General features: G+C 34.4%; 1 protein-coding gene across 4 annotated transcripts in view; it reads left to right on the top strand.

Annotated features, from left to right (window-relative positions):
• The window catches only part of TRPC1 (transient receptor potential cation channel subfamily C member 1), an 80,741-nt gene that overhangs the window by 11,494 nt on the left and 54,835 nt on the right, over positions 1–14,412 (top strand). For 2 of the 4 annotated variants that reach the window (XM_029940107.1, XM_029940108.1), the window contains one exon: positions 9,801–10,003. In XM_029940107.1, coding sequence (XP_029795967.1) covers positions 9,801–10,003 — 203 coding nt within the window. Of the gene's footprint in view, positions 1–5,039; positions 5,142–6,607; positions 6,688–9,800; positions 10,004–14,412 lie in introns of those variants that run through there. The other 2 variants (XM_029940106.1, XM_029940110.1) reach the window with 2 other exon arrangements.

The raw sequence follows: 14,412 nt of genomic DNA, 5'->3' as shown, positions 1-14,412 counted from the left end.
TACATATCTGATTATCTCTGAAAAAGTTGTATATTAGGATGGTAATCAGTGTTTATAACAATGGCACAGAATAAGTGAGGAAAAGTTAAATTATATTCAGTACCTATTGTTTTAGAAGAAAGAAGAATATGTATAGTACTTTTGAAAACAGAAAACTTCCATCCAAATAGTTTAAATTTCATAATGAAACACTTAAAGGCATAAGCTTCAGTTATGTAGAAAATAGTTATAAAGAAGGACCTACATAATTCTGGATAAAAGAAATATTATAGTATAATTATTTTTATCATTTTACATCCATGATCCTATGTATATAATAATTCTGCAGTATACATGGTTTCTGATCACATTTGAACTTCATAGCCAGCCTATATAGCTGTTACATTTTATAGATCAGAAAACTGAGGCTCATAGACTTTAATGAATTGCCCAGAGTTGTAAAGTAAGCGAGGGGAAAGCTAAGATTTGAACCTGATCATCTGACTGCAAATCCCATGCTCTTTCCAGTTCACTGTGTTCTGTCTCAGGTTATCTCTGTCTTACGTATCAATCAACAGATCTCCAAGGCCTTTGATTGGGTGTGATTGTAGAAACAAATAAGTAAAACATGAATTCTGTACTAAAGGATATTAAAACTAATAGGACAATGAAAGTATAGTTGACCATTGAACAATACAAATTTGAACTGCATGGGTCCACTTATATGTGGATTTTTTACAGTGTAATAATGTAAATGTATTTTCCCTACCTTGTGATTTTCTTAATTCTTTTTTCTAGTTTATTTTTTGTTAGAATACGATATATAATGCACATAACATGCAAAATATGTTAATTGACTGTTATCAGTAAGGCTTTGGTCAACATGCTATTAGTAGTTGAATTTTGAGGGAGTCAAAAGTTATCTGCAGATTTTTTATTATGTGGAAGGTGGGCACCCCTACCTAACTCCTGTGTTTTCCAGTGGTCAACTGCACATTTGAATTTCCAATCAATTAAATAATGCAGAAGTGTATTTGATAAGTGCTGAGTGGTAATAATACTTGACCCTTGTGTATTACTTTGAGGTTAAAAAGTGCTTTCATGTATTTTATCTTGCGTTATGCTAGTGGCTGTCACATGGACAATTTGGTCCCCATGGAACATTCGATAATATCTGGAGGCATTTTTGGTTTTGCAACTGGTGGATGGACCACTACTGGCATGTAGTAGGTGGAGGATAGGGATGCTGCTAAACATCCTGCAGTGAACAAGACAGCCCCCACAATAAAGAATTATCTGACCCCAAATGTTAGTAACATCACTATTGGAAAACCATGTTTTATGCTTAAACTTTTGTGCTTTACAACAGATGTTTTGGAAACCTAGAAAAGAGAAAGTCACTGTGTATCTACTATCAAGGCTTCAATGAAGAGTGTCAGTTGAGCTCAGCCTTCAAACATTAATAATTACTAATATTTATGTAGTGCTATGGTGTGTCAGGAACCTAAAATATACTCACTTCCTTAATCCTCACCACAGCCCTGTGAGATACGTATTATTATTATTTCCGTTTTATAGAGGAGGAAACCAACGTACAAAAAGATTAAGTAATTTGCCCAAAGACAGTACAAAAATAGCAGACCTGGAATTTGAACCCAGGTTCTGGTTCTAGAATCCATGCTTTTTACCTACTATTGAAACTACTCTCAAAAATGTGTAGATCGCTCTGGATAGGAGGTGTGGAGATGGTTGTAAACAAAGGCAGATGCAGTGTATATTTTTGAGACAATGGATAATTTAGCTTTCTGAGGAAAATATTTGGGCTGGATGGTAGTGGGAAATACCTGGAAAAATAACTAAAAACTAATGAAAAGGGCCTGAATGCCAGGCTAAGGAATTTGGGTTTATAGATAGTGGGGTCATTAAATGATTTTTGAGAAACAATGTGATTTGTCCAGTAGTATTTTAGGAAAACCATTCTAGTGGCTGTATTCAGTATAGATTAAAAAATGGGAAGTGGGAAGGCTATAGCTTGGGTGAACAATTTTTACAGTAATCCAGATATGAAAAGGTTAAAGCCTGAACTAGAATAGTAGTTATAAGAATAGGAGGAAAAAATGTGAAAGATGTTATGAAGGAAGAATTGATAGAACTTAGTATTTAAATTTGGAGGGGAGAATTAAAAAAGGAGTCCAGGATGATTTGGAGATGGTAAACATAGGTGGTTGGGAGAAGGATGAAAGGAAGTTAAGTCAAGCTTGGGGCAGGGAAATGTGAATTCTGGTTTTAGTCTTATTTATTTGAGTAATATCAGGCAGTCTCCAATACACAGTTACAGATGAAGATTACATCTCTAGGGAGAGATCAGGCTGGACATGGGATGATAACCTGCATCATGAAAGTGGATGAAATTACAGAGGAGAGAGCAAACGGTTCTTGCTAATCCTTTCTCTGGGAACATCTACACTAATAGAAAGCAATAGAAAGAAAGGGTTCCATTAAAGGAGTTTGAGATAGTGCAGCATTGTGAACACCAAAGAAAGGGTTTTAATCTGTTGCTTAGAAATCAAAGAAAATGAGAGAGTAGAAAAGGCCATTGGATTTTGAAACTCGCATCAGTACAGTTAGAGAAAATGATATGCATGGGTTTGAGAAGTTTGACAAGGTGAGAGGAGGAAAACTTGAGTGGTAAAAGAAAGACAAGATCAAGTCAAGTCAACAAAGAGTGAGGAAATATTTCATGTTTTGGGAGATAGGAGCTAGGACTGTTACTTCTGTAAATGAAGGACCAAGTTCCTAAAGAAGACAGAAGAACATTAAACAGAATACTAAGGTGGAAAACAGCTGTGGGAAGGAAATAAGCTTCTTTGAGCTTAGAGGAAAGAGTATGGGAATTGTTGAAAAGACATTTTCTGAGATGGGAAGGAATATAGCAAGCAACCTCATTAATACATAATAATTATACATATTGAATACATTGTAATAAGGGAGGGATGGTCAGATATTCGTGAGAAATTGGGAAACAAAACTAATGACATTTTGTCCTACCAGCATTTAAAAAATAATTTAAAACTTTTTTCTTTGAGAACTTCCTTTGATTTATCAAGTAAATACCATTTGTGCAGAATACATTAATGGTAACTCCTTATTTGCATGACTTTTTTTTACACAAATAGTGTTTATTCCTGAAGCTTATCCTTTTAAGCATTGAAAGATTTAACATGAATCTTTCTTTATTCTTCACAAAATAGTGTATCTGAATATTATCTAACTTTACCATCATAAGTGGGAATCATTCAGAATGTAATTGTTTTACTTTGCTGTATATAATCTGAAAATATTAACATATTTGTCCTTACATTATATGGCTTCAGACAGCAGTTTGTATTGATAGTAATTTTGCTATGTTGATAGTTTATCTTTTCAGTGGTCAACTTTTAGCAATTTTTTTTTCATTTCTTTCATGGTTAGTTTTAACCATGATGTCTTCTTATTCAGTAAAAACCTGGAGAATACTTGGGAAAGCCAGTTTTCCTTCATCTATAGACAACTCTAAGTCAGTATGGTTGAGGCAATTCCTTCTGGGAAATAATGCCCATGAAGTTAGTTTGTGACAGCTCAGTATAGTTATTTTGGAAATTTGTAATTGGATCCATGGCTATGTTTGAGATACTTGGGGTTGACTGGTGCTTTGACTTGAAGAACAGTGCCATTACTATAATTAGCCTTATAGGTTAAAATTAATCATACATGTTTAGTAGGAATGAACACATAATTCTTCTTGTTTGCTTCACCTGACCAAGTATGGTAAAAAAACTGAAGAGAAATGTTTGCAAAGTAGAAGAATAATGATGTAGCTACACTCAAAGAACAGGCTACAGCCCAGTGAACCCTAAAAATTTCAAGGGATAAAATAATTAAATTTCTCATTAGAGTGGGGAGTTTTTTCTGTGGGAATGTATAGGCAGTTCCTAATGATTAAATGTGGCCCCCAATCCTTTTTTTGGTGTGGTTAGTCACATTTTTAGATATCTAGTTAAAGTCTGTCTTTTTAGTCCTATTTTTGTCATTTAGAGAAAGTGGATAGAAGCTTTATTCTTTTCAGCTACAACGAGTACTAATGAGCTGATATAATTGAATTTTTAAGAGAGAGAATGTTGATATAGATGGTTGTTAAGAACTATAACAATTTTTAAAGTATACAGCTTAAAAAAATCAGGTTGTTTTTTAAGATTTTAACATTATTTATCCTCATGTTTCCCTTTTCCATTTATAGCCTTGCTTAAGACAAAACAAAAAACAAAACAAAACAAAAAGAAACCCAGAAACCTGATGCCACAGTTGCTAAGTATCATAATAGGACTATAGACTTTGTTGCAGTGTTTTGGAAAGTCCCGATTTCTCAGCTTCTATTTACTTTTTCTTCCAATCAAGTTGGAGTTTCAAAATGAACTATAGTTTGGGGTTAAAACTATAAAGTCACTTCTCCCCTTACCCTAAGGATATTGGAGGCCTAGTTTTTTGTGGCTTTTACTTGATAAGATTGCTAAGATTAATGTCAAATCTGTACCATTTCAGTCAGCCATGTATGTTTTAAAGTTGAGAATAGAGGGCTCCCGTTAGCCTCATGGTTGCATTGATGATCATTTCTATTAGACTGAACATACCCTGTACCAGTAGTAATAGTCCTTGGCAATTTCTTTAATACATCTGGAATGTTAAGATTCCTTTGGTTCAAAGTTCAGAAGTAAAGATCTTGAAAAAATTTCCAGCTTTAAATATGGCGTGGATCCACTAATGAACCCTTCTCTTCAAGCATTTATTATTTCACTGGTTTATGCAGTGAAACCAGGACAGAAATTTGTGTGTGTTGTGGTACACAAAAGTACTGCTAAGGCCAACTAATGTACTATTTATTTGGACAGTCTAAGTTTTTAAATATTTAATATTCTGTATATAATACAGTTTAAATTTAAAGAGTTTTATTTACGAATTAGTAAAAATAAATAGTTTACCTTTTTATCCTCCATTTTCATTTTTAACCTTTTTTTTTTTTGAAGTCCGCAGATGCACTTTTGGTGGCAATCGACTCTGAAGTAGTGGGAGCTGTTGATATACTACTTAATCATCGACCAAAACGATCATCAAGACCAACTATAGTAGTTAGTACTCTTAAATATTTATTAATTTGGATTTTTAAACCAAAATAGATCTCCTGCCCCATTGCCATTTTTTCTTCCCCCAAATTTATTTTGTTCTAAAGAAATAGATTTTTTTTTTACACTGTAAAATACTGCCTTAAAGTAAATAGACACTTGCAAGAATAATTAATACTGCTTTCAGGAAACCTTTTTAAAATTAGTGGTATTTCCATAATTTTCTCAGTGTGGATCAATATTTTTAGTTTTGAACATTTTATAGATTAAGTTGAAAATTCAGATTCGTTTCTAAATGGATTTAAGAATTAAACATATACAGTGAAACCATAAAACTGGAAGAAAATGTAGGTGAATAGTTTCGTGATTAGGAGTGGAAAGACTTTCTAAACAGAAAAGCAAAGGACTAAAATCACAAGAAGCAATGGCACAGCCTTTGGCTGTATGGAAGTTAAATTTCTGAAATTCGGACATTGAAAACATGTAGAAAGCAGGTGGATAACTGGAAAAGATATTTCATATATATCACAAATTAGTAATCTTAATAATTGACAAATTGATGAAAAATATCAAGATCAGAAAAGAACATGAAAAAAATCTCAGAAAAGATTAAAACTTACTACTAATAAAATACGAAATACTAATTTTTGCTAATCAATTAGCAAACATTTAAAAAAATAATGATCATTGATGGCAGGGAGTTGTACAGTCTCAGTTGGTAGGGAGGGTATTTTGGAAAGCAATTTGGCAGAATGTGTCATCAACAAGAAAGATGTTCATATTCTTTAGATTAGTGCTTCCTCCTCTGGTCAGAAATATGGACAAAAATGTTCATTGTGATTTTATTTGTAGTGATGAAAAAACCATGTGACACAATATAAACATCCCCAAATAAAAGATTAGAAATAGTAATAATTATATATATAATAAAATGGTATTTTTAAAGGAATATATAGTAACCTGAACAGATATGACATAGGCAGTGAAAAAAATTAAAATAGTAAACTGGACATATATGATCCACAGTTAAAAACATGGACAGATAAGGAACTCTGAAATATAGCAAAATGTTACATAACAGCAGTCATCTCATTGCTAAATTAAGGGTATTTTTTGTCTTACTCCTTTTATTTTTTTTATTGCTTTTGTAATTAGGAAGATAGTCACTAATCACGTTCTACTTGAAAATGATATATTTGTTATATGTCAAAATTTAACAATTATAACCTTCATTATTGGTGAGGAAGTAGTAAAACAAGCAGTTTAAATAATTGCTGGTAGTGTAAACTGGCAATTCTCAGAAAAATATTGTTTTATGAAAGAATTGTAACTTGGTTGCAGATTACCTGCCATTATTTGAGAACAATGAGAACCTTTGCTAAATTGCATACTTTATCACATATTAACTAAAATATTTTACTTTCATTTAGATATTACAAGGTTTGTGTAAGCATGACTTTCACCAGAGGAGTGTACCAACTAGTTTAAGTTGTGGCGAGAGACCAACAGGACCAGAGAAAAAAAGGCCAAGAATACAGCCCCTGTCCAAAGGGTCAGAAATATCTAGAATCCTATTCAATTTTCTGTCACCTGTCTTGCAGTCCTGCTTACATTTTGGTATATTTACTCCACTTTCTAGCCTTTAAACCCCTTTACTTTCGTGGCAGGGAGTAGGGGTATAGTCTGCCAGGGCACTGGAGCAGATGACTGGCATTCTATCACCATTACCATGGCCAGTTGAATCTTGAGTTGTAAGGCTGTGGCAGTCTCCATCTACTCAGTGAAAAACACTGTATTTCATCTCTAACAAAAAGGCTTATCCAGCCTTTGCTTGAGTTCTCTAGTGACGGCAAGATCCCATTTTAACAGCCCTAATACTTCTTTCTTGACAGGCAACATCAAGTATTTTTACATATACTTTTTAAAATCATTTCAGTGAATTCATTCTGTATTCTTGGCTTATCAGAATTGTCTTTTGATAAATTTTGACTTTATAATACAGGTGGGGTGTTTTGTTCTTTTTTTGGTAATATGTAGATTATATAATGAGCAATTAAAGTATGAATTTTAGTCTTTTAAAAATGTTTTTCAGGTTGTTAAGTATGTTTTATAGGAAAAATGAGGACATTTTTCTTTTAAGGGATTAAATACAATTTTCTTCTCTTATAATCAGTTGTAAGGAGAGAAAGGGCTAAATTTTTAGATTTCTTTTTTATTTTTATTTTTTATTCTTTTTATTTTTTTAAAGTTTTTTTTAATGTTTTATTTATTTTTGATAGAGAGAGCATAGAGGGGGAGGGTCAGAGAGAGAAAGAGACACAGAACTGGAAGCAGGCTCCAGGCTCTGAGCTAGCTGTCAGCACAGAGCCTGACGTGGGGCTCGAACCCACGAACGTGAGATCTGACCTGAGCCGGAGTCGGAGGCTTAATCGACTGAGCCACCCAGGCGCCCCTCTTTTTTATTTTTAAATAAATTCATTAAAGTTCCCAGAAAATAAATGGGAAGTATATAAAGAAACTATTCAGAAAAGAAGAAGAAAGCTAAGTATGTCAAAAATATTAAAATATAACTAGTAATCAAAAGAAAGTAAATTTTTTTAATGTCCTTATTTTATTTTGAGAGAGAGAGAGAGAGAGAGAGAGAGAGAGAGATTTAGTGGGGGAGGGGCAGAGAGATCAGGAGACACAGAATCTGAGGCAGGCTCCAGGCTCCCAGCTGTCAGCACAGAGCCTGAGGCGGGGCTCAAACCCACGGGACTATGAGATCATGACCTTAGTCAAAGTTGGCTGCTCAACCCACTGAGCCACCCAGGCACCCCGTAAATTAATATTTCATGGTAGTTTTTTCCTAATAAATTGGGAATGACCATGCCTAGTGGTGCCTAGCTAATGTGTGAAATGAGTACATTCCTATATTATTGGTAATGTAAAATATGAAAAGAATTTTGATAATATATGTCAAAAGCTTCAAAACCGTTTATGCCTTTAGACCTGTTATTCGATTTCAGGGGTTCTGTGGTTAATGAGTTCATCCTAAATTTTTAAAAAGCTATATTCATAAAGATGTTTGTGGTAGTGTTACTTAAATAAAATATTTTGAAAATAGATCTATGAATTTTCTTAAATTGCATACTAAATTCTAAATACACAAATTTTATCTCCCAGAAATTCTGGGCTATAGCTTTTTGTGCCCCCCCACACACACACAGAAGGAGAAAGGAAGAGGGAGAGGGAGAGAGAGAGAGAGAGGGAGAACGCAAATGAGGGAGGGACAGAGAGAAAGAGAGAATCCTAAGCAGGCTCTGTGCTGTCAGCATGGAGCTTTATATGGGGCTCAACCCCATGAACTGTGAGATCATGACCTGAGTGGGCTCAGGTCAGACAACTGAGTCACTGTGGAGCCCCTGGACTGTAGCTTTATGAGATTATTAAAAGCGTCCATGGACTTCAAAATATTAGGACCGTTGTTTTTAATCATTATGCCAAATCATTTATGCCGAAGATGTCCTTAAAAGGAGGTGTAATAGAGAAAGGTCTAGAACTAGATACTGTGAAATATTTTTTTGTGTGTAGGAGGAATATGATAATTTTTAATCTGCTTTTCTACATTTTTGGGGTATTTTATAATGTGTGTATATTACTCTTATGATATTAATAAAAACTACCAAAAATTTCTGTGAACTTGATAAGCTTAGACAATGGAATCAAACAGCTCTCTGGAAAACCCATGTGAAAAAGTGAGAAGTATTGGGAAGAATATGCAATAGTCAAAAAATAATCAACCATTTTATTTAACCCTGATTCTCTATTTACTAATGTTTCTTTTCTCATGTCATGCCATCACCAGGCCCATGAGCCCATGTAGTCAAAGCAGCTCAGGCTCTGGTGTAATACAGACCAGAGTTCTGATCTGCATTTTGTCACTCTGTTGTATAGTTTGGGCGCATTAACTTCTCTGAGCCTCAGTTTCTTCATGGGGATTATAATGCTCAATTTTGCAGGCTAACCTGGGGATTAAATGAGGTGATAAATGTGAAGTGCCTAACAGTTTCAGGACTGACTCATTAATAGTAGTTACGATTGTTAGTGTTTTTGTGCCTTTGTAACAGGAAGTAGTGCAGGTAATGATTGGGAACATGTAGAGAATTATACAAAATGAAGAGTGCTTCCTATTTACTTATCCCTTTCAGGCAGCTTCACTGCTATCAATGTTGCAAGATTTGCCATAGAGGTAGAATTTTTAAAATTTTTCTCATGCATTTACACTCTGCCTATTTTTAACATTTCTGTTTTTCCTTTATATTCTTTTTCTAAGATTCTTGTTCTTTATCATTGTCATGCATGTTTCCATAATCTTGTGAAACTTAAATACTTTTCTAAAGTATTTCTCTAGGTATCTTCACTTCTTTGTTACAAAAATAGAACTCTAGTTGTATGAATGTATCCTCTTGAAGACTTTTGACTGTCATGATTATATTGTATTTATTAATTAAAATTGAGTTTTCAGCTTTCAAAAAAAATTTAGCCCTGGTAAAATGTTATCATATTTCTTAAAAGAATTCTTAAGTTCCTTGTGCATTCTGATTTTTTCATTTCGTTTTCAGATAAATATGTTATTTTGAAGTCATAATAATAATTTTGGACATTTATATAAATATTTTTCAGAAACTAATGGAGCGAATTCAGAATCCTGAGTATTCAACAACTATGGATGTTGCACCTGTCATTTTAGCTGCTCATCGTAACAACTATGAAATTCTTACAATGCTGTTAAAACAGGATGTATCTCTACCCAAGCCCCATGCAGTTGGCTGTGAATGCACATTGTGTTCTGCAAAAAACAAAAAGGACAGCCTCCGACACTCCAGGTTAGAAGGTTAAGGTTTTGATGAATAGGTGTGTGATACAGTAAGGTATATGTCAGTGAAATTTTTATTGTTATTCTATGCAGCTTTAAAGAAATATGTTACTAGAATGCCTTATGAAAGCTAACCTTCTATATCTTTTGCTTAGTATGAGTTTTACGTTTTTTAAAAAAATGTTTGCTAACTGATGAATTGGGAGTATCCTTCAAATTGTGAATAAGGTTTTACCTCATACTTATGCTGGTGGGGCTTGAAGACACGATTTCCTTTTTGAAAGCAGTTTATTAATCTTAGAGAATTTCCAAATAGTGGAAGGGGTGGAGATAGCCCTTCTTATCTTATTTACAAGGAAATAAGTGTTTTCTGTCTGACTAAATATTTAACTTATAATGCCTCATACTTCACCTTTCACACAATATTCAAGTCTTTTTCTCTTCCCTTTCTCCCCAGTCAAAATATTAAGAACTGAGGAGAAAATGAACAAGAAAGTATCCCATTTTGGACAGGTTGAACAAGATCACATACATGGGCATGTTGTATAAGGTTCTGGGCTAGACTTGAGAATCTAATTTTCAGCATAAGCCTATATATGTATTATCTATGTAATAATCAAATATAGTTGAAATTATATCATGTTTAATATTTACTTTGGAAATGTGGTCTGGAAGTCCTCAGAAGCCCACTGACAAGCTGTTTTCATAGTATATGAAATTAGCTTTAAAGCTGCAAGCTATTCACCCTCACTCCTTCCTTACTTTAGGAATATATTTTTGGTGGATTGACAGATAGTGACAGTCCATAAATTGAGAAAGTCTCCTGGGAATCAATTTAATGTTATTTACAGAGGTTGCACTGGAAAATATTTCTATTTTCAAGTTTATTTACAGTGAGATCTGTGTTTCTTTTTGATAAGATCAGGTTGATAGCTGTGGCTTTATCATTTAATTTTTTAGTTTTAAAATGAATAGTCTATAAAATAATCAATAGAAATGGTCATTAAGGCTTGTTCTAGTTTTGAAATCCTTTATTATATTGAATACAAATATGTCCAGATTGTATGCTTGTTAAATATGTGTGTAGCTGGAGCAGCTGAGGATAGAGGTGGAACTGGAGAGAAGACTTGGCCTGGGTTCGTTTGAGATGGGGAAAAGGCTTTGTTCTGAAATCTTTTAGAGAGAGGAAAGAGAAAGGTAAGCCATAAAACAGACTCTTAACTACAGAGAACAAACTGAGCTTTGCCAGAGAGGCGGTAGGCGGGGGGGATGGGTTAGATGGGAGATGGGTATTAAGGAGGACGCTTGCGATGAGCACTGGGTGTTATATATATATAAGTGGTGAATCACTAAGTTCTACTCCTGAAACTACTATTACACTATATGTTAACTAACTGAGATTGAAATAAAAACTTGAAATAAAATAAAGTAAAATGAAGTAAAATCAGGTAATGTAAATCTTTCATTTTTTTATGATTTGGGTTTTTTTTTTAATTTTTGGTTATATTGTGTCCTTTGATTTGCAGATAAAGCTTAGAATGAATTATCAATTTTTACAAAAATACTTGCTTGAATTTTTTTTTAAGTAGGCTCCACACCCAACATGGGGCTCAAACTCAAAATCCTGAGATTGAGTCACATGCTCTACCAATTGAGCCATCCAGGCACCCCAGATTTTTAAGAGAAGTTGCATTAGGCCAATTTGGAGAGAATTGCCCTTTTAAAAATATTAAATCTTTCAAGCTCTGAACATGGTATATCTCTCCATTTTATTAGATCTTCCTAATTATGCAGCAGTGTTTTCGAATCTTCAATGTATAGGTCTTATACTAATTGTTTGCAATTCATTCCTAAGTATTTTATCTGTTTTGATAATACTACACATGAATTGCTTTTTTACCTTCATTTGCAGATGGTTCATCGCTAGTATATAGAAATAAAATAGATTTTTTGTATACTGGTTTTGTATCTTTCGATCTCACTAAAATCACTTCTTAGTTCTAATAGGGTTTGTTTGTTTGTTTGCTTGCTTGCTTTTAAGATTCCTAAGGATATTTTACATATAAGATTATATCATATGTAAATAGAGACAGTTTTACTTCTTTTCCAATGTTTAGGCCTTCATTTTTCTTGCTTTATTACACTGGCTAGAACCTCCAGTATGATGTTAACTGTAAGTTAGTTAGAGTGAATATCCTTGCTTTGTTTGGGACTTTCTATCTGGGAAAGAATTCAGTCTTTTAACATTAAGTAAGATTGATTATAAGTTTTTCATTGATTTGCTTTATATGAATGAATAAATTCCTTTGTATTTCTGGTTTTTGAGGGATTTTTTTTTTAATGTGTTTTTAATGTCTTTATTTTGAGAGACTGAGAGTGAGCACGGGAGGGGCAGAGAGAGAGGGAGACACAGAATCTGAGCAGGCTCCAGGCTCTAAGCTGTTAGCACAGAGCTCGACATGGGGCTTGAGCCCACAGACTGTGAGATCATGACCTGAGCCGAAGTCGGCTACTTAACTGACTTAGCTACCCAGGCACCCCAGGCTTTTTTTTTTTAAATCATGAATTGATTTGGGATTTTTGCGAAATGCTTTTCTTCCATCTATTAAGATGCTCATATTTTATTTGTTCTTTATTTTATTAATATGTTGCATTATATTAATTTATGTTCTGATGTCAAATTAACCTTGCATTCCTGGGATTAACTCCATTTGGTTGTGTTAATTAATACATCTTAGGTGTTACCAAATTCACTGTGCTAATATGTTAAGTATTTTCGTGTGTATGTTCATGAGGGATAGTGTTCTATAGCTTCCTTTTCTTACGATGTCTGTGTCTTGCTTTGATATCAGGATAACACTGATCTCTTAAAATAAGTTTTGGAATATTTCCACGTCCCCTATTTTCTGACACAGTATTGTTTAGGACTGACATTATTTCTTCATTACATGTTTGACACATCCATCTGGGTCTAGATTTCTCCTTAGCAGGATGGCTTTTAATTTCTAAGTCAATTTTCTTAATATTGGGTTCTTTGGAATTTCTGCTTATTCTTGATTCTGTTTTGATAATTTGTGATGGACTAGGAATTTGTTTATTTTATCAATGTTGTCTAATTAAAGTTGCTCATTATCCATTTTTTTCTTTTTTTCTTTTTTTATAGTTTCTTGTCAGGTTGCTTTCCATATAACACACAGTGCTCATCCAAACAAGTGCCCTCCTCCTTGCCCATAACCCCGTTTCCCATATCCCCCACCTCCACCAACCATCAGTTCTCCGTATTTAAGAGAATACGGAGTTTGCCTCCCTCCCTCTTCTAAACTATTTTTTCCCCTTCCACACTCCCTTAACTATTTATTTCCCTTTCCACACCCCCATAACTACTTTTTTCCCCTTCCACACCCCCATGGTCCTCTGTTAAGTTTCTCCTGTTAGACTTATGAGTGAAAACGTATGGTATCTGTCTTTCTCTGCCTGATTTATTTCACTTAGCATAACACCCTCGAGTTCCATCCACGTTGCTACAAATGGCCAGATTTCATTCCTTCTCATTGCCATGTAGTATTCCATTGTTATATAAACCACATATTGATCCATTTGTCAGTTGATGGACATTTAGGCTCTCTCCATGTTTTGGCTCTTGTTGAAAGTGCTGCTGTGAACATTGGGGTACATGTGTTCCTATGCGTCAGCACTCCTTTATGTCTTGGGTAAATTCCTAGCAGTGCTATTGCTAGCTCATAGGGGAGTTCTGTTAATTTTTTGAGGAAACTCCATACTGTTTTCCAGAGTGGCTGCACCAGTTTATGTTCCCGCCAACAGTGTAGGAAGGTGCCCGTTTCTCCACATCCTTGCCACCATCTATAGTCTCCTGATTTGTTCATTTTAGCCACTCCGACTGGCGTGAGGTGGTATTTCAGGGTGGTTTTGATTTGTATTTCCCTGATGATGTATAATGTTGAGCATCATTTCATGTGTCTGTTGGCCATTTGTATGTCCTCTTTGGAGAAGTGTCTCTTCATGTCTTCTGCCCATTTCTTCACTGGATTATTTGTTTTTTGGGTGTGTAGTTTGATGTGTTCTTTGTAGATTTTGGATACTAGCCCTTCACCTGTTACGCCTTTTGCAACTATCTTTTCCCATTCCGTCAGTTGCCTATTAGTTTTACTGATTGTTTCCTTTGCCATGCAGAACGTTTTTATCTCAATAAGGTCCTAATAGTTCATTTTTGCTCTTGATTCCCTTGCCTTTGGACTGTGGCTGAGGTCAAGGATTTTGTTTCCTGCTTTCTCCTCTAGGGTTGAGATGATTTCCTGTCTCACATTCAGGTCCTTCATCCATTTTGAGTTTATTTTTGTGTATGGTGTAAGAAAGTTGTCTAGTTTCATTCTTCTGCATGTTGCTGTCCAGTTCTGCCAG

This window comes from Suricata suricatta, chromosome 5, assembly GCF_006229205.1.
Source record: "Suricata suricatta isolate VVHF042 chromosome 5, meerkat_22Aug2017_6uvM2_HiC, whole genome shotgun sequence".
Taxonomy (NCBI): domain Eukaryota; kingdom Metazoa; phylum Chordata; class Mammalia; order Carnivora; family Herpestidae; genus Suricata; species Suricata suricatta.
The sequence above is the reverse complement of the archived record's forward strand: the minus strand, read 5'-3'. Positions and strand labels throughout refer to the sequence as shown.